Source organism: Drosophila teissieri, chromosome X, assembly GCF_016746235.2.
Source record: "Drosophila teissieri strain GT53w chromosome X, Prin_Dtei_1.1, whole genome shotgun sequence".
In the NCBI taxonomy this organism is placed as follows: domain Eukaryota; kingdom Metazoa; phylum Arthropoda; class Insecta; order Diptera; family Drosophilidae; genus Drosophila; species Drosophila teissieri.
In genome coordinates, this window is record NC_053034.1 from 12,032,370 (window position 1) to 12,050,740 (window position 18,371).

An 18,371-nucleotide genomic window follows, 5' to 3' on the forward strand; every position below is an offset into this window, starting at 1 on the left:
TTACAAATGATTTTAATAAAGTGGTTTTAATTCGATGGGCAGCTTATGAATATTTCCTTATAATGTATTGTACAAAACAGGTCACGGAGGAGTATTTAATTAAGTATGTGCTTTTTAACGTGTGTAACAGAACGAATTATTGTCAAATGCACCAGCATGTATATGCATCCCGGACTTAACAATTAACAGTCGAGGCAATAATTGTGCATATCTATTTTCCCTGACCTACATAAATTCAACATGAATAATTTATACGTATGTATAAAAACAAACAATCCGCAGAGTGCGAGTATTTGTTGGTGGACAGAGACTCGACAGAGATTGATAACAACGCTTGCGTTCAGAGAAACGCTCCCCAGCCAATGTACATGACAGCCAAGTTGTCCACCTTGGTGGCCTCGTTAATGAGGAAGTTCACCTGTCCTTCGGTCGAAAGAGGAATGCTGTTCGCCTGCTGGCGTTTAACCTGGAAGAAGAAAAGCATTCATTAGCTTGAAACAACATAGCTTAGGTACTATACTTACGTGTCCTTGCAGGCGATCGGCGATGCGCTGCACATCCTTCGTGATTTTGGCCGTGGCGGCGGCATTCCGCGTCTGTGCCCCCACATCGTAGACAAAGGGCCGCAGGATGGACATCAAAGTCTTGGTCTCCTGCTTCAGCAGACGCAGCGTAATCTCGCAGCACTTGCGGTAGCTGCCCTCCACGCCCAGCGGACCCATGGCAACGATCATGTTCTGTGTGAGACGGAAGGGCACCACCTCGGGATAGGTCAGCAGCTCGCCCTGGTTGAACAGGCAATTGAAGTCCACGTGGACAGCGTCGCCGTTGCCCTCGGCGAACAGGATGTTCTCGCCGTGGCGATCGCCCAGGCCGAGTATATATCCCACCATGGACATGACGGCCACGGTACGAATGTAGGTATTCCTCGCCTCGTACCAACTGTGCGGAGTGGCGAAGCGTTGCCGCAGCCACTCCTGGAAGACCGGCGGATGGGCAGGTATCAGCTGCTTGGTGAAGACCTCTCGCTTGCGCTCTATCGATTCGTGCAGAGGCACAGCCAAACTCTGCAAGAGTCGGGTGGACATCACCTGCCTTCGCTGAGCATACAGACTCATACATATACTGCGGTACGACGCCAGATTGGGCAGCCACTCGACCAGGCCGCACTCCTCGTTAAACGGCAGCACGGCATATGTGCGGATGTGGAGGCGCCGCTGCCTGGCCGGGGCGTCCTGATGCAGATATCGTTTGACCAGGCCATTGAACTCCATCATGCGAGCATCGCGACGCAAATCGTCCTTGGGCTTCACCAGAACATCGTAGTCCTTACCATCGCTGCAGCGTATGGTCAGCTTCTTGGGCTTCGCAGCCGAGCGCAGGATTAGCACAGACTCCTGGAAGCCACTGATGTAGATCTGCTGGTAGGGAAACCAGTTGGCAGTCGATGTGCTCGCCGGTAGATGCGGCACCGCAGATGAATTGGAGTCGGAATTTAGTGGCAGAGTTGGCTGCATGTACTTCTCAAACGGCAGCAGTATATTGGAAAATTCTGGCTGTTTGCATAGCTTGGAGAGGCGTGTGTCGAGGTCACTCAACTTGTACGTGCGATCCAGGGCCACCTCCTTGTTGGTGAGATCCATGAGACGCTCTGTGAGCGAGTTAAAGTCTTGCAGCAGTTTTTGGAAGGTGGCATTCTGCAGGCGGCTGTCGGTGAGCACAAGCTTGCAGCGCTTGATCCTGTGCGCCTTGGCCGACTTGAAATGCGGCAAGAGCATCCACAGCGACTGCTGCGGATACGCCTCCACCAGTTTGATTATCACATTACGGAGAACAGTGAACACATCGTTCACTGGATGACAGAGGCGACTCAGCATCTGAGAATACACCGTGTAGAACACAGCCGTGGGCAGTGCGGTGCAGCAGTTTGTCAGCAAATCGTTCATCTTCTTCACCTGCTCTGTGTTGGTGGAGGTTTCGGTGGTGTCGAGCCAAAGGCTGATCAGGCGAGGCATCGACTGGTAGACATGCTCGCTGCCATAGCGCAGGGACTTGGCATAGTTGACCATCACATTGATCAGCATATCGTCCTGCTCGCCAGTGTGCTCCGACTTACCACTCTGCCTGGCTTCGAGTATCTTCTCCAGGAACTGCGCCATCTGGACGTGACAGCTCTCCGACTGCCGATGGACAGCAATGGCCTCTTGGAAGTACTTCAGCACTGCATCCGCGCACAGGTGCATGGACTCGGCGCTATATACCGCCTGCAGGTACTTTCCGCGAAAGAAGAGATGTCGTTGCTCCGGTGCCAGTTGCTTTACGTTGCCCTGGCAGCCCGACCGCATGATGGACAGCTGCTCCTCCAGATAGTTCATGGCCATCACTTGATCCCCCTTTTGCCACAGCAGTTTAGCTCGCTCGATGAAGAGGCCCGTGGGCTGGTATTCCGCCGCCTTGAGTATGTACAGCTGGGCACGCTGCAGTTGACCGGCGTTGCGATTGATTTGGGCACTGTTGAGCCAGATTCTGGCCAGCTCCGTCTTGAGATGGGGCAGCAAGTGGGTGCGATGTGATGTCAGGCGGCGTTGAAGCTCAGCGAGTATATTTCGTCGAAAACTGTATATGGACTCCTGGACGCGTACTTGCGGTTGTATGACCTGCAGGCGATGCTGCCAGTCCTCGAAGTAAGTCTTCATTAGCTTCTCCTGCTTGTCTCGATCCTGATCCTGTTCGAGCTTCTCCACGAGCTCCTGGCTGCAGTGCAGTTCGTGAACCAAGTGAAGTTTCAGCACGGCATCGTATGCATTAGCATATGAGTGCTGCTGAACAGCCGAGCAGCTTCGCAGCTCCTCCAGCACCGATTCGCGCATCTCGTCCAGCAGCGAGTCGAACTCGGTACGCGTGGTAAGTGGCCTGCGCAGCTTAAGACAGCCTTGCGAGCACTGAGCTGGCCAGTTGGACTGCAGCTCCTCCAGCTCATCATAGCTGCCCAGGCGCCAGAGTAACTCTGACTTGCACTCGGCAAAGCACTGATCGGAGTACTGATCGGATAGTCGCTGCCACAGACCATCGGCGATTAGCTGTGCTGTCTTGGGGGTGTCCCTCAAATATGCATCGATCATGGCGCGTACGTGATCTGGCTGCATCTGGTCCGTGCTGGAGAGCAGCTGCTCGTAGGAGGTGATCATGTCCTGCTGCCGCTCCACCAGTCGATTGACGAGAATGTCTTGCGTCACACTCATGTCGTAGCTGCGAACCTGCACGGCTCCCTCCACAGAATCGGGGTCTCTGAGTGAGCCGTACACTTCAACGAGGAATGTGAATTGTTCCAACAACCTCTTCGACTTGTCCTCGCCCTCCTCCAGATAGCTTTCCAGGTAGCTAAGCGCACGAGCATATTCGCCGCAATTGTAGCTGGCGCGAGATACCAATAGCTTGGGTATCAGATTGAGAAACTCATGGATCTTTTTGTAGTTGGGATCTATCGTTTCTGGTGGCTTTCCGCCGGTGCTCCGGCCGTGAATTCGCTGCCACTCCCTCAGCCAGCGTTGCAGGAAATCCAAGAGTTCAGCGCACAGCTTGCCAGCCAAGCGAGGAACACGGCTGGAATCTTCCTTTCGCTCCGAGACCAAATTGCTTGCCAGTGGCTTGATTCCCGCGGCGTACTTTTTAGACTCGAATTGCTTGAAGGCATTTTCCTTAATGGCTCCAAGTTCCTGGCGGCCCCTGACTGAGCTCGAGCTTTCCTCGTTGGCTTGCAGCACTGCCATGAACTCCTCCTGTATGTGATTCCTCTGCTCCGCCGTGCACTCAATCAGTGCGTGCAACAGAATGTACGGGTAGAATGTGCTTAGCATGTTACTATCCCGCTTGATGCACGGCTTGTAGGAGCTGAGCAGATGGCGTGTGTCCGAGGATGGGATGTAGTCAATCAATCGGCTTGCCCAGAGAAAGGCCCATTCCTCATAAAAGTTGTGAGAGTAGTGGCTCCCAAAGAGCGGCTGCTGCAGGCAGGTGCTGGGTCGATGGACACATGTGTAACAGGAATGAAGCATCGGTTCCATTACCTGACGCATTCGTGCGGGCAGCGATTGCCATAGCTGAACCTTCTTCTGCTCCTTGGGCGAGATGCCGCAAATGGCTAGCGTCTCCTGAATGGCCAGCGAAAAACTATCCACATGCTTTGTCCTCTGCTGGAACTGATAGCCGCGGCACAGCGAATTCAGGGCCAAAACCGCAAAATCATCTGACAAAATGTTGAGCGGCAACTGCTGCGGACTAGCAAAATTATAGTTCGATGGCAGGTAGCTCGCATCGATGGCTCCCAGTTCTCCGAGACACTTGGCCGATGCCATTTGCAGTTGACTGTCATCGTGCTGGCAGCCGGCCATTAGAGCATTCACAATCTGCTCAAGCAGAGGCTCCAGCGGAAGTTCACTAAGGATCGTGCTGTTTAGCTGCGATCGTCGCCTACCGAAGAGTTCGCCAAGATGTTGCAGGGCATAGACGCGTACCTGGAGGCATTCATCGGTTATGTGCTTTTGTAGGAAACGCAACTGCTCAACCAACGGTGGCGATTGACCCTCCTCCTCCTCCTCCGCCAATCCCTTCAGGTCTAGGTGTGCTGTGTGCCTTCTGATGCATTTTTGAATGGAGGGCGAAACATTCTCCATGCGATCTAGGAAGTACAGATCTGTTATAAAGGTGCCCAGCATGGAGGCATTGCGCAGGATTATAAATTCATACAGATCGTTGACCTGCTTCACGCTCTCGCTGTCCGCCAGCAGCGGCTGCAAGGTGGCCACAATTCTTCCCAGCGAGGGACCCAGCTCCTGCACATTTACAACATGCAGAAATATGTGCCAGATCTTCAGACAAATTCGCTGGAGCCGTGGCTCCTGCAGGGTGTGAACGAAACTCAGCATGGCAATGATTTTGAATCGAAACTGGGTGACATGCTGGGAGCCCACGAACCGCATAATCTGGCCCAAACTGTACAAAGTCTCCTCCTTCAATGGCTTTTCAAATGACGGTTCACTCAGGCAGCTCTCGAAGTAGGTGATCACACCAAGGAAACGCTCAGCAATGAAATTCGCAAACTCTGCATTGGCGGTTTGACTTGACAACTCCTCCACGGACCCGATTGATAACTGCAAGAGGCTTTGGAAGGATCGCATAACGAATGTGGGGTTCCGGTTGAAATAAATAAGCAACTCGGCCACCGTTTGCTACAAAAGATAACCAAATAAAATAAACAAAAAATAATAAAAAATATAATTAAACTGCTGCCAACCTTGACATCTGCATTCATTAGCTGTTGCAGGCTGGATTGTGTGCAACTGACCACCAGCTCAATGCAACTGTTGGCCAGCTCCGGTTCCTCGGTCAGGAAGACGTGCGTGTAGATCCGCAAGAACGAGATGGAGAACAAGGTGCTAATGTGTTTCTGCATCTGCTTGGCTATCAATACCAAAACACCCTTGCAACGCGGGTTCACAATGCAATGCGGCAGGACCATGGCAGTCAGAAGGCGATGATACTTGCAGGTGAACTCCTGTACGCACGTGAATCCCAACATTTTCGTAAGCTGCAAACAGACCGGTCACATTGGGTGATGAGAAGTTCATATAATTACTCACCGCTCTGAGGGATCGGGTGAAGCGTACGCCATCCGAAAGATAAACGTTCAAAGCCAGGCGAACGGCGATGTCGAGAGCATCTCGCTTGTACCAGTTCCATAGGTGAATCGTCTGCAGACCCTGGCTGGCACACATCTCGGTGGCCGCCAGCACAGCTTCTTGTGCCACCAGTGAGCGAGTGTGCACCAGAAAGAAGAACGTCATTTTGAACCAGTGAAACAGCCAGATTTCATCGTCCTCCATGTGCGCAATGGCGGTCAGTACGTTGAGCATATGTCTTTGCTGCAGTACGTTTTGCTCTGCCAGCGGCTTCTCTAGCATTGCTTTAATAGCAGCTAGAACAAGGTTGGCCAATTTTTCTAAGAATTCTGACGAGCGCACACGCATCGCAGAGACCAGCAGGCCGATGACCTTAACGCTAACCTTTTGCAGTGCCTCCGTTTCTTTCAGCAGACCAAGAATCACATTGGGTTCAAAGCTCAGAAGATCCAGGTGCTGGGCAATGTATGAAAAATCGGGATTAAATAGAAAATCCTTTGCTATCATTTCGAGGGAGGTGCTTGAAAAGTCTGGACATGGCAGCTGTTGCTTGCATTTTCCGAGGTAAATACCTGGCAGTTTCTTTGGCAGTGGCATGCATTTCGGGCAGTATAGCTCAATGCGATCTTGAACTTTAAAGACACTTAAAGTACCTGGCTGTGAGCAGAGCAATAGGCGAATAACTTGAGCACGTCCACTCTGATTGATAATGGTGGGCAGAGCTTTCATCAGTTGCTCCGGCTTTATAAAACCCGATATGTACAACAGAGGAAGGTTGTTACAAAACGTCTTTTGTGTCTCCTCGGATTGAATAAGACTCATGTACTGCTGGGCATAGAAGCCTTGCATTTGGGTATGTACACTAGAAGGTGTCTCCAAGCGAATTGCGCAAAGGTGGGACAGCTCCATATGTCGCTGAAGAATGGCCAGCAGCTGGTGTTGCGTTTGAGTCTTCAGAAAGTGCCGGATAAATGTGATTTGCATCAAAAGAGAGCAGATTTCCAAGTATATGTGCCTTTTGTCTGAGGGGCACCTTGATTCCAGCTCAACCAACTGCATCGAAAAGTTATTCCAGTTGGTATCCGCAACCTTTATGATTTCACACTGCAGCGGTAACATGGCCAGAACTGAGAAATCGATGCGACCCTCATGTTCAGCTATTTTATGCTGACTCTGTGACAGGACGAGTTGCTCCAACTGCCTAAAGCCACGTAAAATAGCAATCAGTTTCTGCCAATCCTTCGTCAATACCACCTCCTTCTGCATGATTTGAACGAGGCTTTGGGTCAAGACTTGCACCACTTCTGAGCGCATCTCGGCCTGTTTCAAGCCCATTAGCGCCAATAAGGGCACTAAGTGTGTGGGGTGGCAGTGCCAATGGCTTAACAAGAGCTGCTGCAAGTGCACCAGTTGCTCCAATGGTACAACCGAATGCTCTAGCTGGCCTTGAATATAGGAACTTAAGGTCTCCAGCAATCCATCGTCTAGTTCAATGGCAGTCGGCAAACTAAGAATCTCGTTCAAAAGCAGGTAGCCAAGATGGTGGGCTGGACGAGCACGCATCTGCAGAACTTCCAGCAGTAGCTTGGTGGTTATATTAAGCCGTTTCAACTCCAGGCGCGTCATGCAGCCCATCTCCAGCCACTTGACCACCGCAGACCACATGATTGCCGTCGCCTCTAGCGTTAAGTGGGCATAATGTTCAACATCCGGATTTGTTATCCAGCTGCTGGCCGACTGTGATCGTAGGACACTGTGGCAGTAATTCAAGCTGGCCAGTTTTGTGTCCATGTCGCACTCCTTGAGGATTAGCAGGGCCTGATGAAGGCTGCCCGAGAAGATGTCGCCGTGCGTGGCGTATCCAATGTGATGGGCGTGCTGGAGGACCTCCAGTAGACTTTTGGCATACATGTCGGCTTGCTCAAGGGGCACCTTGATGTCCTCGATGGCGCAGTGCGGATCGAACTCTTGCAGGCATTCCACATCGCATCGGAAAATCCTGACAGTTATACTGGGTTTTTGCTCATTAGACAATTGGCCGAAGTCCAGGGAACTCAGCTGCAGGTGCGTCTCCTCGATGGCTTCCACATAGGCCAGTACAAGGCGTTCATAAAGCTTGGGATGATTGGAACAGCACGAACTGAGTATTTTCCTTTGCAGATTGATGCACTCGCTGCAACAAAAAAAGTGGTGGGTCATAAGTTTGGAGCCCAATGCTTGTGGCCAATCTTACCTGCTATCTGGAGACTCACTGAGGCACTTGGCCAGCTTGTTGAGCAGCCACAGGAGGAACGTGTCCTGGAATTTGTTGTGCAGCTCCCGCACCAACGAACAGCTTATCAGGCTCGGCTCCTGGCACAATATGTCTTCGATAACGCTGTACACCCCGGAAAAGTTGCTTACGTTCCGGTTTACGTGGTTGTAGAGCAACTTCCACATATCCTTCCGTTGCGTCGACATTTTTCCAAGTTTATTAAAAACCCGCAAAAACACGACCTTTGTTTACGAAAGCCGGCATCCGCGGCACTTGTGATTATCGATATGTTTGAGAACTTCTTCTTCTTAAATAATAGCAACATTCCAACTGCGTATTTTACATATACAAATATATATATTTAAAAATATAACTAATAATAATATATATAATATAAATAAAAAAATAATATGCAATATATATAAGAGTGAATAAAAAGAGAAGCTACTAGCAAATTAACCAAAGAGTTTGCCAAGTGTAAACGGCGCATAACCCGCGCAATTGTGGGCGTCATTTATGCGTTTAGAATATACAGTCACACTAAAAATGCAGAATTAATCAAAATAAGAGAAATATTTTTATGTTATTGTAAATAAGTTTTTAAGAAAATATGGAAGTGGAATACGACGACTCTGGTTGGCAGGGCCGCGCCAAAGGACAAACCAATCCGGAGGTAAATGAGTATATAGCGTGTACGGCGTGGCAGGCCATCCCGGCAATCCCGGCAGTTTGATGACGCTACTAGATAAACCATATAAGATAACAACTAAAGACCATGTTTTCCTGTCCCCATCGAAGGAAATGCTCGAGGACAATCCGCAGAAGACGATACAGGAATGCCTGGAGAAGTTCCTCACACCGGACTACATCATGGAGCCCGGTATATTTACGCAGCTGAAGCGCTACTTCCAGTCGGGCGGATCACCGGAGGAGGTTATATCGATGCTATCGGAGAACTACAAGGCGGTAGCCCAGATGGCAAACCTGCTTGCGGAGTGGCTAATTTTGGCGGGCGTCAAGGTGACCGAGGTGCAGGCCATGGTGGAGAATCATCTGAAGGAAATGATACTTAAGTCCTTCGATCCCAAGAAGGCGGACACCATCTTCACGGAGGAGGGTGAGACGCCCGACTGGCTTACCGAGATGATCGACCACTATACGTGGCGCTCGCTAATCTACCGACTGGCCGAAGAGTATCCCGACTGTCTGATGCTCAACTTTACAATCAAGTTGATCTCGGACGCGGGCTTCCAGAGCGAGATCACTTCCATTTCGACGGCGGCACAGCAGATTGAGGTTTTCTCGCGGGTGCTAAAGACCTCGATCGTTAAGTTTCTGAACAATCCGGATGACGTGCATGGCGCCATTCAGGAGTGCGCCCGCATGGTCTGCCATGGGCAGCACACCTACGTCTATTCCCAAGTGCTCATCCAGGTCCTCAGCCAGGAGCAGAAGGGCGGATTCAACATGAAGCGTCTCTCCCAGGAAATTATTAAATACGCCTTGCAAAAGTAAGTAAAACCTTACCTTTGTTCCCTCAGTTAGACGTAACACAAAACCTTTTCTCCTTGTTCCTTTAGCAATCAAAATGTGACGCCTATTACAATGGCCCTGAATGGTTCGGCGGTCTACCCGCAGGCATGTCAAGCCCTTACATCCATGCTCACCCGCAATACACTAAATCCCGCCGATATCACCGTGCTGTTTCGCAACTACTCCGGATCCGATCCACCGCCCATCGACTTGATACGAAACCCCCAGTTTCTGGAGCTGCTGGTAGACGCCCTCTTCCGTTCCGGTGTTAAGATTAATCCGGAGCACAAGCCGAAGTATATGTTTCTGCTCGCCTACGCGTCCGCGGTTATCGACCAGCCGGCTAAAAAGCGACCAATGACTGAGCGCATGCTAAACAAGGAGGAGCTAAAGAGCACCATTCAGGCAATCGAAAAGGCACATACCATTTGTAATGTGGACCAGGGATCCACCGAGCTAATCGCGGAATTGCAGACGCTGTACAATTGCATCAAGTAAGTAGACCGATATAACCACAAATTATTGGTTTCGCTAACATTAGGATGTCTCTTTTGAATACAGATATCCCGTGGTGGGTGTTGGCGTCATTCGGTGGATTGAAAACGTGGTCATGGAGCCTTCGTATTTTAAGCTTTCCACCGACAGCTGTCCCACGCATTTGGCGGTTCTCGATGAAGTGGCCGCTGTCCATCCCACCCTGCAGCAGCAGATCCTGTTTCTGCTCATCCGCTTGTTTGAGTCCAAGCAGGATGAGTTGGAGATTCTCGTTCAACTGGAAATGAAGAAAATGATCCTGGACCGGATGGTTAACCTGCTGACACGCGGCTGCGTTGTACCTGTTCTCAGATACATAAAGCAGTGCTGCGCCATCGAGGACACGGACATTTCGCTAATCCGATACTTTGTCACCGAGGTGCTAGAGACCATTACACATCCGTACTCGCCGGAATTTGTGCAACTGTTCCTGCCGATGGTGGAGAACGAGGAGATCACCGGCACAATGCGCGGCGAGGGCGACAACGATCCCGTGTCCGAGTTTATTGGTATGCTATTGTTTGTCCACTTGTTGCCACGCCACCTGCTTACCCACGTTTTTCCATCTTTTCAGTTCACTGCAAGGCGCATTACACGACTGTATAGATAGTGACAATAGAACGTGCTTTACAGGCGACTTCTGTTCAAAGACCCCTAAAAGCCCAATTTTCAAGTACATTTTTTCAAAATACACATTTTTTTAAGGAGAGTCTTTCAAAGAGAAGTACGCAATTCTTCTACTAAGCTAAAGAGTTAAACAAATTTACAGTGTATCTATCTAAATTTAATTATAAACATAAAATCTATACTGGTAAACTTTCACTAGGCTTTAAAACTTTTCGTCCTTTTTTTTATATTATGCTCAAAAGCCCATTGTCGGTGCTCTTTAATTGTTTTAACATTTATAAAAACGCATTTAATTCAACATTTTGAACTAACATACCTACATTATTATGCTTCCAAAACAATATTTTCGAATCCATAAAAAATTGTATAGGTCTTAGGAAAAAATAATTGTATAAACATCTAGTTGTTAAGGACAAACCTAATAAAGCTACTGATATGATACGTTATAACAAAATATATTGCAGAATACAAATTTGACAACAATGTTGGCATCAGGATAAATCCCATCGAATCCCATTTTGATGCACAAGATAACAAGAAACTCAACCAAAATCGTAGTTTAATTTTATTGCAAACAATAAACATTCACACCTCATACAATTGCCTTAAATTCAGCTTGAATACGTGTTCACAATCTTGAAGCAATGATCTATCATTCAGTTTTCGAATGGGTCTTCGGCAAAAAAATCTCTTAGAATGTATACAAAAAAAAAGGATGCAATGGAAACGACTTCAATATTTACACATTTCGTTCGTTGAGCACGCGCTTTTGCAGCAAAAGTCACAAGACTCGTCGTGCTCCTTGTCTAAAATCATTATTGGCTGTCGTCTTAGTTGTAGATGAGCTGTATGGGCCATGTTTAAAGCGCTTAAGCATGGCATCTTAATAAGTCTGTGGTTTCTGCAGCTGCTTTTTCACAAACAACAAAAAAATCCTACCAATCGTAAAAGAATACAAATTTTCGAGGGCTTACACTCGGCGTGAAATCGGAGTCGAGGAACAGCTGGCACACCCAACCAAATGCTGATCCTCAAGAGCAAACTTTCACGCCTCACAAAAAATGTCTTTGGCTTGCGCTTCTGAATCGAATCACATGGGAAGATCTCGTTCGTTATGTATAAATTGCTAATTATGTATAAATTGTGTGCGGTTTAGGCGTTAGCTTTGGTTGGCAGCGTTAAGTACTATTTGTCGTGGGAAGGGCTGACTACAAATAGTTTAGTTGCTCTTCTTAACATCTTTGCTATCGCCGTCCTTGGCCTGCCCGCGGCCCAGGATCTTGGCCAGGCTGTCCCAAATGCCGCCGAAAAAGATGGCACAGCAAAGGTTCTCCAGCGGCAGGAAGGGATCGTGGATGCCCAGCAGGATGGAAGACAGCTTAAAGTAGACCAGGAATATGACGATGCCAAAGTAAACGAGTGCATGTGGTGCTGAGATCCAGTCGGTCTTCTTGTCCAGCACAAAGATGATCGAGGCCAGCAGGGAAGCCTTGGTGTAGCTGTGTTACGGAATACAGAAAGTGTCAACATTCCGGATTTCAGGTTACAAAAAAAAAGCCAAAAAAGAAATTAAAGTACTCACAAGCTGGGCTGCATGAATTCCATGGCCGTTGGAGTCCATGCTCCACGGATGAGTCGCTCGATCAGCTTGGTGAATCCCGCTCCGTTGCCCTTCAGGGTGCCGATGATGATCATGATTATCCAGGCATTCGGATACAGCTTGGCCGCGTGTCCCACTCCATCGTACACCTTTTTTGCCCGATAGATCTCCTTCATGGCACTGGCAACGATCTTAACGGGCAGGAACTTGGCCACCTTGTAACCGATGTCGAATGGCGTGTAGAAGACGACGTACCTGCGAGACATTTAACTCAGATTTTGAATGACCAGTCATCGAATGAACTTACCACACAGCAGTGCCCACGAGGAGCTGCCCCGTGTTCTTCAGGGGAGCCAATATCGGCTCGCCCAGCAGTCCGTTGGCCACCATACCGCCGGCGAAGATCACCAGCATGGTGGAGAGCCAGCAGGCGAGCGGATGCTTCCGCGAAAACGCCTGGGCATTGGCGCCCAAGTCCTCACGCACGGCCAGCGCGGCAAGTAGACTGTGAGCGATGTCGAAGAACGGAAACATTTTCAGCTTGATGACCTGGTTGGCCACGTCCAAAAATGCTTCCGGGTCCATGATCACAGCCGATCTTGTGTCCTGCCTTCACGGATGATAATCTGGAAGCGGCAGTTCCATTATGTTTCAAACTTTTCAATCAAAATATTCACAAATATTGCAGAATTATGCATCTAGCCATCAAGTTTTTAGACACCTAGTTTTTTTCACACCTCATAATATTCATGAAATGTATTTTAGCCAACTTTGCTTACTTCAATAATAAATAATAATTGATTTTTGCCAATAAACGCTGTTCCACAAAACCTAATAAAGCTCTCGCACCCTATGAATGCTTCGTAAAACGTTACATAACTGAAAAGTAGAAACTCGTGTTTCAATATTTTCGAAAATTCTCTGTAATTCTGGGGATAATGGCCACGAAATACCCATGAGTCTGTGGTCATAACCGGTTCCCAATTCACTCAACTAGTGTTTCCTTACATTCGCAATAATATCGACGTATTGGCGGGCTGTTTTTCAAATGCAATTCAAGCAGTTTTCGAACTGCAGCGCAATCGGTGCACGGATGCACAGGGGATGTGTTGTAGAAGTTGTCAGATTGTGTGTTCATGCAGACGAAACATAGAAAAAATTCGAATTAAAATTGCGCTGTTTTTGCCGCACCTCCAAAAATAAATTTCACCATGAGGGCTGTTAAAAGAAGCGCGCCGGGTCGGGCCTGACATATAAGTACATATATACAATCGTACGATTGTTTATATCGACAATGGGGGCCAAGATAATAGCACCTTTAGGTGCTCACATTGTTCGGTTTCTTAGGGGTTTCTGATTGCTGCCTAGCATAAACTCAAAATAGTCGTTTGCCAAGAGTATGACTATAATGAAATTGAGTAATTTGCACTCGGAAAAGGAAAAGTGCCATGCAAAAGTTTCCAATCTTGAATGCCTTGTCGAAACAAATATCCTCAAAGGATGTGTATGTTTCTAATCGGCATATTGAGTTTTCGTTTAGAAAAGGAACATAGTACCATTTGATTCATACACCGACTAGTTGCACCTAATCTTATCTAATCGTACTAAACTTTAAAGTAGTCCAACGACTAGTCAAGCGAAATATTGCAAAATCGACGGAGGCTAATGACCGAAGTTTCAGTTTGTAATGCCTGGCAGTTGGCAAATATTTATGTACATATGTATGGGATGGTTCTCGCTAGAAGTGCTAATATTTTAGCCACAGCTGTATTTATTATGTACATATACTATATGTTGCCTGCCTCCTGGCTATTTTTGAGCGGCGTAAGTTGGAAGAGATTTGTCGGCGGTAGGCACATAATGTATGTACAAGATGGTACAAATCTATATCTACATAGTTTGCTGGTTAAGGTGAGTGGAGTTAACTGCCACTCTTACAATCCGGGCACACACACGCGGTGAGGAAAAATGAAAATATTTGTAAGAAATAAACGAATTAAGCAGGAAATTACCTACGTCTAACACGCGAGCAAACGGATAATGGATAGCAGAGTGCAGCACGAACACTGGGAGACTGGGCCAGATATTATACTATATTGTATGGGGGCTGCTCTCGAGAACCTGATATATTATTAGAATGTCCGACTTTCTAGAGAACCGAAACTCTCGCGAGCAGAGTGCTATTATCGAAATCTGACGGCTCTTTCAAACTCAACGGAAATTGATGGCCCGCACTATGTGGCACTTATTTATCCACCGATTTACAGACGAAGTAAACATAAAATGGGATAAACTCCTGTGGCTTATGCTGATCATTTGGGGTTATTATTGGGAAACTACTGTTTACGCTCGTTGGCTGCTTACATAAATAATTTGATTGCGGCTAAACGTAAACAAACAGATAAAAGCTCCGCGAAGCTAAACAATTCGTGGTGAATGTGACCGTTCGCGTTCATAAATCTCATGGAGGGGCACTCAAAAATGCTTCCCATCCACTACTTTTAATTTTGCGTTGGTATCTTAATATTATTAATGCAATAATTCAAATGGTACCTGATACCTTTGCTTATAAAAACCCATACATAGACCCTAAAATATATTTTAAAATGTGATATTTTTCGGTTTATGGAATCAATCGCTGTTTAGGGCTCACAACTAAATTAATACAAAAATAAATTCTGCATAGCAGGGACAAATTATTATATTTGTAATTTAGTTTAATAGCCATTCATATTCCACTACTTGATATGCTTGGCTACGACTACAATATCGATAGCTTTCTGTTTGCAGTGTGAATAACGCATTTTACGATTAGCGATAGAAAAAGAGAAAGCTATTGAGGAGTGCTCTGTTTTTTCCAACACTAGCACTTCGGAGTTTTGTTTATTCGATATATACATGCGCTCGGATCCTTAAACAAATAAAATAATGTAACGCGAAGTTTGTAATCATTACAATTTAACGACCCCCTTCCAAATGCTGCATAAAGTTCCCATGATATAAACATAACAAAGGCATTGTTCAGAGAAATTCGGTGACTTTCTAACTGTGAATCTCAAACCACATCACGGTTTATATGTACATATATTGAAGCCCACATACGATAGTGCATATACGTATGTATATACTTGGCTTACACAAATGCTTTATTTGCACAAAACCTTGTGATATTGAGGTCAATATCTGAGGAGAAAAGGTGAGTGCATTCCATGTTCTGTTGCAATTTTAAAGGAATAGACTAATTTCTGTTTAAACCACTAACATTATTTCGCTTTTGTGCTTCTGCTACTTATTTGTCACCCGAAAGTATATATGTGTGGGCAGTAAATATATGTGGTTATATATGTTTATAGCGGAGTAAATGTGCGTGGTGTTGTGAATCTCGACTTTTGTACATTTGTATGTGTTTATTTGGTAAACCGCTTTTTTCATTTTATTCACGTCTTCGCGATTCGCATCGTACATATGTATGTTAATACATACAGACGATAACGTAATCCCAAAAACAAATTCCAATTGGGAAAATACCTTTTTGAAGCGATTGTGGACGTATTATGCCGTACAATGTGTTCGTTCATAGCGCCAGTTTGTCAATAAATTTAAGTAAACAGTTATTTCTTCTAAGTAGTAAGCAAACAATATCATGTTTACCACCATAAATATTTACCTCTTCAATGTTATACTGTGTTCATGAATAGACTTATCTTTGTATTGTGTGTATTTTAATCAATGTTTTCATTCTATAAGAATCCCATTAAGGAACTCAACTTTTAAGACAATATTATTTACTACGATTACCGAGTCATTTTCGTTTTCATTTTTCGCTATTCCCTCAGTGTTGCGATATGTTGATAAATGAATGTATGTATGTATAGTATTCATAAACTTGATCTGATTAGAATCCTAATAACGAATTGGAAAAAAACCAAATATTTTTATTCATTTTTCCTGTGTTTTTTTCTAAAGTGCTTAGAGATAAATAATTATGTCTAAAGTATTTTGAGTATTCAGGCTTATTTTCAAGCGTAGTTGGCCAATATTTTTATCAAAACTTCTGAATGACACTTGACCAAAGAATTGATAGCAACACAAGAACATAAACTAAAGACAGGTTTATTATAACCATTCAATTTCTGAATTTAGTATACGATTTTCAGATGGCTTCCAATTCAACGAAGAAAAGCAAATCCAGCGGTATGCGCATATTGTGGATACCGGGTCGAAAGTCCCATTCCAAGGGTCGATTTAATACCACCAACAAGCAGATCTCGTACTCGGGTCCTCAGAAAAAGAGCGAAGTATGGTCCTTAGGCGGCAGCAAGGCTCAGGCCGAGTTGATTGACCTGTAAGTACGGTGGAGATTCTGATTAAGTCACTAAAGTAGATTTAGTTGTATTAACAAAACATTTATAAAACGACATGCCCATGCACAATAACTATGACTATTAAGCTAATTTGTTATAATGATAAGAAAGCTAATTATTAACAATTTTTCAGTCCCTCCCCCGATTTGTCTGGCAACTCACCATCATCGTCGCTGAGCATTGTGGCCACCTGTTCGATGGTTCAAGGATGTACAAGCAGCGAGAGAGCGTCCTCTGATGACTTGGCCATCGTTTCGGAGACTGCCACAATGCCAACCACGCCTGTGAGTCCCAACTCGCCGATCCCGAATAGTCCTACTTCCGAGACTGCAACAGCATCCACCCGAGCCATGACTTCGCCCAACGTGATTACCACCGTTGTAATACAGGACTTGGTATGTTATTTTATGTTGTGTCCGCTTATTCAATGAAGTCTAACCATTGTCCTGTGGCAGCACAACTTTATGAGCCCTGAGGACTTGCCCAAAGTGCCAAGTGTGCCGGCAGCACAGGACACCGAAGTGGTGCTAAATAGCTCTGCGGGAACCACAGCATCGATAGCAACCACTTCTTCGCCACTGGCCAACCATAAGCCGGGCTCGTCGCCGCCCGAATCCCATTCCCAGCAAACTACGCCACAGAAAAGTAGATATAAGAACCACAACAACAATCAGGTATAGATCCGTTGAAAACTATTAAGTTCTTTAAACTATAAATCTTCTCTCTGCACAATCAGGAGGATATCAATTCGATAGAAAGCATTTCCAGTTTTCCAAGGTTTCAGGGAAACGCCATTGACTTCGATTGGATCGACGAGATGGTGCAACAGCGAAACTGCAACGAACTGATGCATAAGAATAAGCGAAAGAAGTCTAAGAAGGTGGAGGGCCTGGACGCCGACCAATTGGATGCCAAATCCTTTGGCTATGACAATGACAAGGCTAAATTGAATCGCAAGGAAGCCGATGACAACGATGAGAAAGTCGTTAAATGTTTGTACTACTCACTGATGTGCTGCGACTGTACTATATCTTAAATGGATCGCTTATACGGATCCGCGTCCATGTAAAATACCTCTCAAGCAACTATGTAAAAATATATATTCGATTTTGTATACTTAGCGTACGCATCTGCATAAAACAGAAGAAAACAGAAGTATTAACGAATTTATAATGATTTACATGGAACTAACATTATCAACATTCGAATAAATGTGTCGAAATCCAAAACTACATGGCTACAACTATTTGTAGTGTACTCTTGGCTTGATTTTGAATAAGTGATCGAAGCATATGTATATTTAAATATGTAGATATTTTCTATTTTTGTAAATAAAACATTTTCTACCAACAAAAGCTCTATTTCACTGGGAAGGTTGGGCCGTCTTTGGGGTAATAACACTCATTTGAAAGATCCATTATAACAAAATAATATAATCAGATATAACATTGTAAAGTTAATCTCTATTTTGATTTGGGGTTACAAAGCTGTTTATAACCTGAAAACATAAATAGTTAATAAAAGGAAAAAAGAAAAACCATATTGCCTTCTCTTTCATTTACGTGCGTCCAAGAAATACTTGATATAAAATAACGATAAATAACAAAATAATCGGTTTAGATCCTTAAAATTGTTTACATTTATTACAAAATTTATTAAACTAAAAACAATAAATCCTAAGACTAATTTTGTTGTATCAAAAGCGATATTTTTTCTTGTTCTCGGATTGCCAATAAATCGATCAAAATTTATTTTGCTGTTTTCTCTCTAAACCATGTGAT

The 18,371-nt window shown here is 45.6% G+C and overlaps 4 protein-coding genes across 6 annotated transcripts; 2 read left to right on the forward strand and 2 right to left on the reverse strand.

Moving 5' to 3' along the window:
* Positions 1–7: 7 nt before the first annotated feature.
* LOC122623736 (serine/threonine-protein kinase ATR) lies at positions 8–8,195 on the reverse strand. Its single transcript, XM_043803053.1, has 5 exons — positions 7,912–8,195; positions 5,640–7,851; positions 5,294–5,587; positions 525–5,228; positions 8–466 (listed from the first exon to the last, which is right to left on the reverse strand). The coding sequence occupies exons 1-5, from the start codon at positions 8,136–8,138 to the stop codon at positions 341–343; spliced, it is 7,563 nt and encodes a 2,520-aa protein (XP_043658988.1). The 5' UTR covers positions 8,139–8,195; the 3' UTR covers positions 8–340.
* A 278-nt stretch (positions 8,196–8,473) lies between these two features.
* Positions 8,474–11,008, forward strand: LOC122623920 (negative elongation factor D). The gene is made up of 5 exons (XM_043803302.1): positions 8,474–8,605; positions 8,731–9,443; positions 9,513–9,959; positions 10,027–10,508; positions 10,574–11,008. Exons 1-5 carry the CDS (start codon positions 8,543–8,545, stop codon positions 10,603–10,605), a joined length of 1,737 nt encoding a protein of 578 aa, XP_043659237.1. The 5' UTR covers positions 8,474–8,542; the 3' UTR covers positions 10,606–11,008.
* A 170-nt stretch (positions 11,009–11,178) lies between these two features.
* On the reverse strand, positions 11,179–14,388 carry LOC122623789 (trimeric intracellular cation channel type 1B.1). Of its 2 annotated transcripts, none has more exons than XM_043803123.1 (4): positions 14,239–14,388; positions 12,534–12,852; positions 12,209–12,481; positions 11,179–12,125 (listed from the first exon to the last, which is right to left on the reverse strand). In XM_043803123.1, the coding sequence occupies exons 2-4, from the start codon at positions 12,809–12,811 to the stop codon at positions 11,846–11,848; spliced, it is 831 nt and encodes a 276-aa protein (XP_043659058.1). In that variant the 5' UTR covers positions 12,812–12,852; positions 14,239–14,388; the 3' UTR covers positions 11,179–11,845. The 2 variants fall into 2 exon arrangements, with proteins under 2 accessions (XP_043659058.1, XP_043659059.1); XM_043803124.1 differs by lacking the exon at positions 14,239–14,388 and adding an exon at positions 13,235–13,256.
* Positions 14,389–15,095: 707 nt separating this feature from the next.
* On the forward strand, positions 15,096–17,820 carry LOC122624017. 2 transcript variants are annotated; one of them, XM_043803436.1, is made up of 5 exons: positions 15,096–15,422; positions 16,370–16,571; positions 16,724–16,985; positions 17,046–17,264; positions 17,327–17,820. In XM_043803436.1, the coding sequence occupies exons 2-5, from the start codon at positions 16,384–16,386 to the stop codon at positions 17,624–17,626; spliced, it is 969 nt and encodes a 322-aa protein (XP_043659371.1). In that variant the 5' UTR covers positions 15,096–15,422; positions 16,370–16,383; the 3' UTR covers positions 17,627–17,820. The 2 variants fall into 2 exon arrangements, with proteins under 2 accessions (XP_043659371.1, XP_043659372.1); XM_043803437.1 differs by having other exon boundaries at positions 16,384–16,571.
* The last annotated feature ends 551 nt before the right edge of the window (positions 17,821–18,371 follow it).

Excerpts from the sequence above, each read along its gene's own strand:
- LOC122624017 (XM_043803436.1), top strand. The coding sequence starts at position 16,384 with ATGGCTTCCAATTCAACGAAGAAAAGCAAATCCAGCGGTATGCGCATA. Across the intron at positions 16,986-17,045 it reads CCGTTGTAATACAGGACTTG|CACAACTTTATGAGCCCTGA; the intron begins GTATGTTATTTT and ends GTCCTGTGGCAG. Across the intron at positions 17,265-17,326 it reads AGAACCACAACAACAATCAG|GAGGATATCAATTCGATAGA; the intron begins GTATAGATCCGT and ends CTGCACAATCAG.
- LOC122623736 (XM_043803053.1), bottom strand. The coding sequence starts at position 8,138 with ATGTCGACGCAACGGAAGGATATGTGGAAGTTGCTCTACAACCACGTA. Across the intron at positions 7,852-7,911 it reads AGTGAGTCTCCAGATAGCAG|CGAGTGCATCAATCTGCAAA; the intron begins GTAAGATTGGCC and ends TTTTTGTTGCAG. Across the intron at positions 5,588-5,639 it reads TCACCCGATCCCTCAGAGCG|CTTACGAAAATGTTGGGATT; the intron begins GTGAGTAATTAT and ends GTCTGTTTGCAG.
- LOC122623920 (XM_043803302.1), top strand. The coding sequence starts at position 8,543 with ATGGAAGTGGAATACGACGACTCTGGTTGGCAGGGCCGCGCCAAAGGA. Across the intron at positions 9,444-9,512 it reads ATTAAATACGCCTTGCAAAA|CAATCAAAATGTGACGCCTA; the intron begins GTAAGTAAAACC and ends TTGTTCCTTTAG. Across the intron at positions 10,509-10,573 it reads TCCCGTGTCCGAGTTTATTG|TTCACTGCAAGGCGCATTAC; the intron begins GTATGCTATTGT and ends CCATCTTTTCAG.
- LOC122623789 (XM_043803123.1), bottom strand. The coding sequence starts at position 12,811 with ATGGACCCGGAAGCATTTTTGGACGTGGCCAACCAGGTCATCAAGCTG. Across the intron at positions 12,482-12,533 it reads CTCGTGGGCACTGCTGTGTG|GTACGTCGTCTTCTACACGC; the intron begins GTAAGTTCATTC and ends AATGTCTCGCAG. Across the intron at positions 12,126-12,208 it reads GAATTCATGCAGCCCAGCTT|CTACACCAAGGCTTCCCTGC; the intron begins GTGAGTACTTTA and ends TCCGTAACACAG.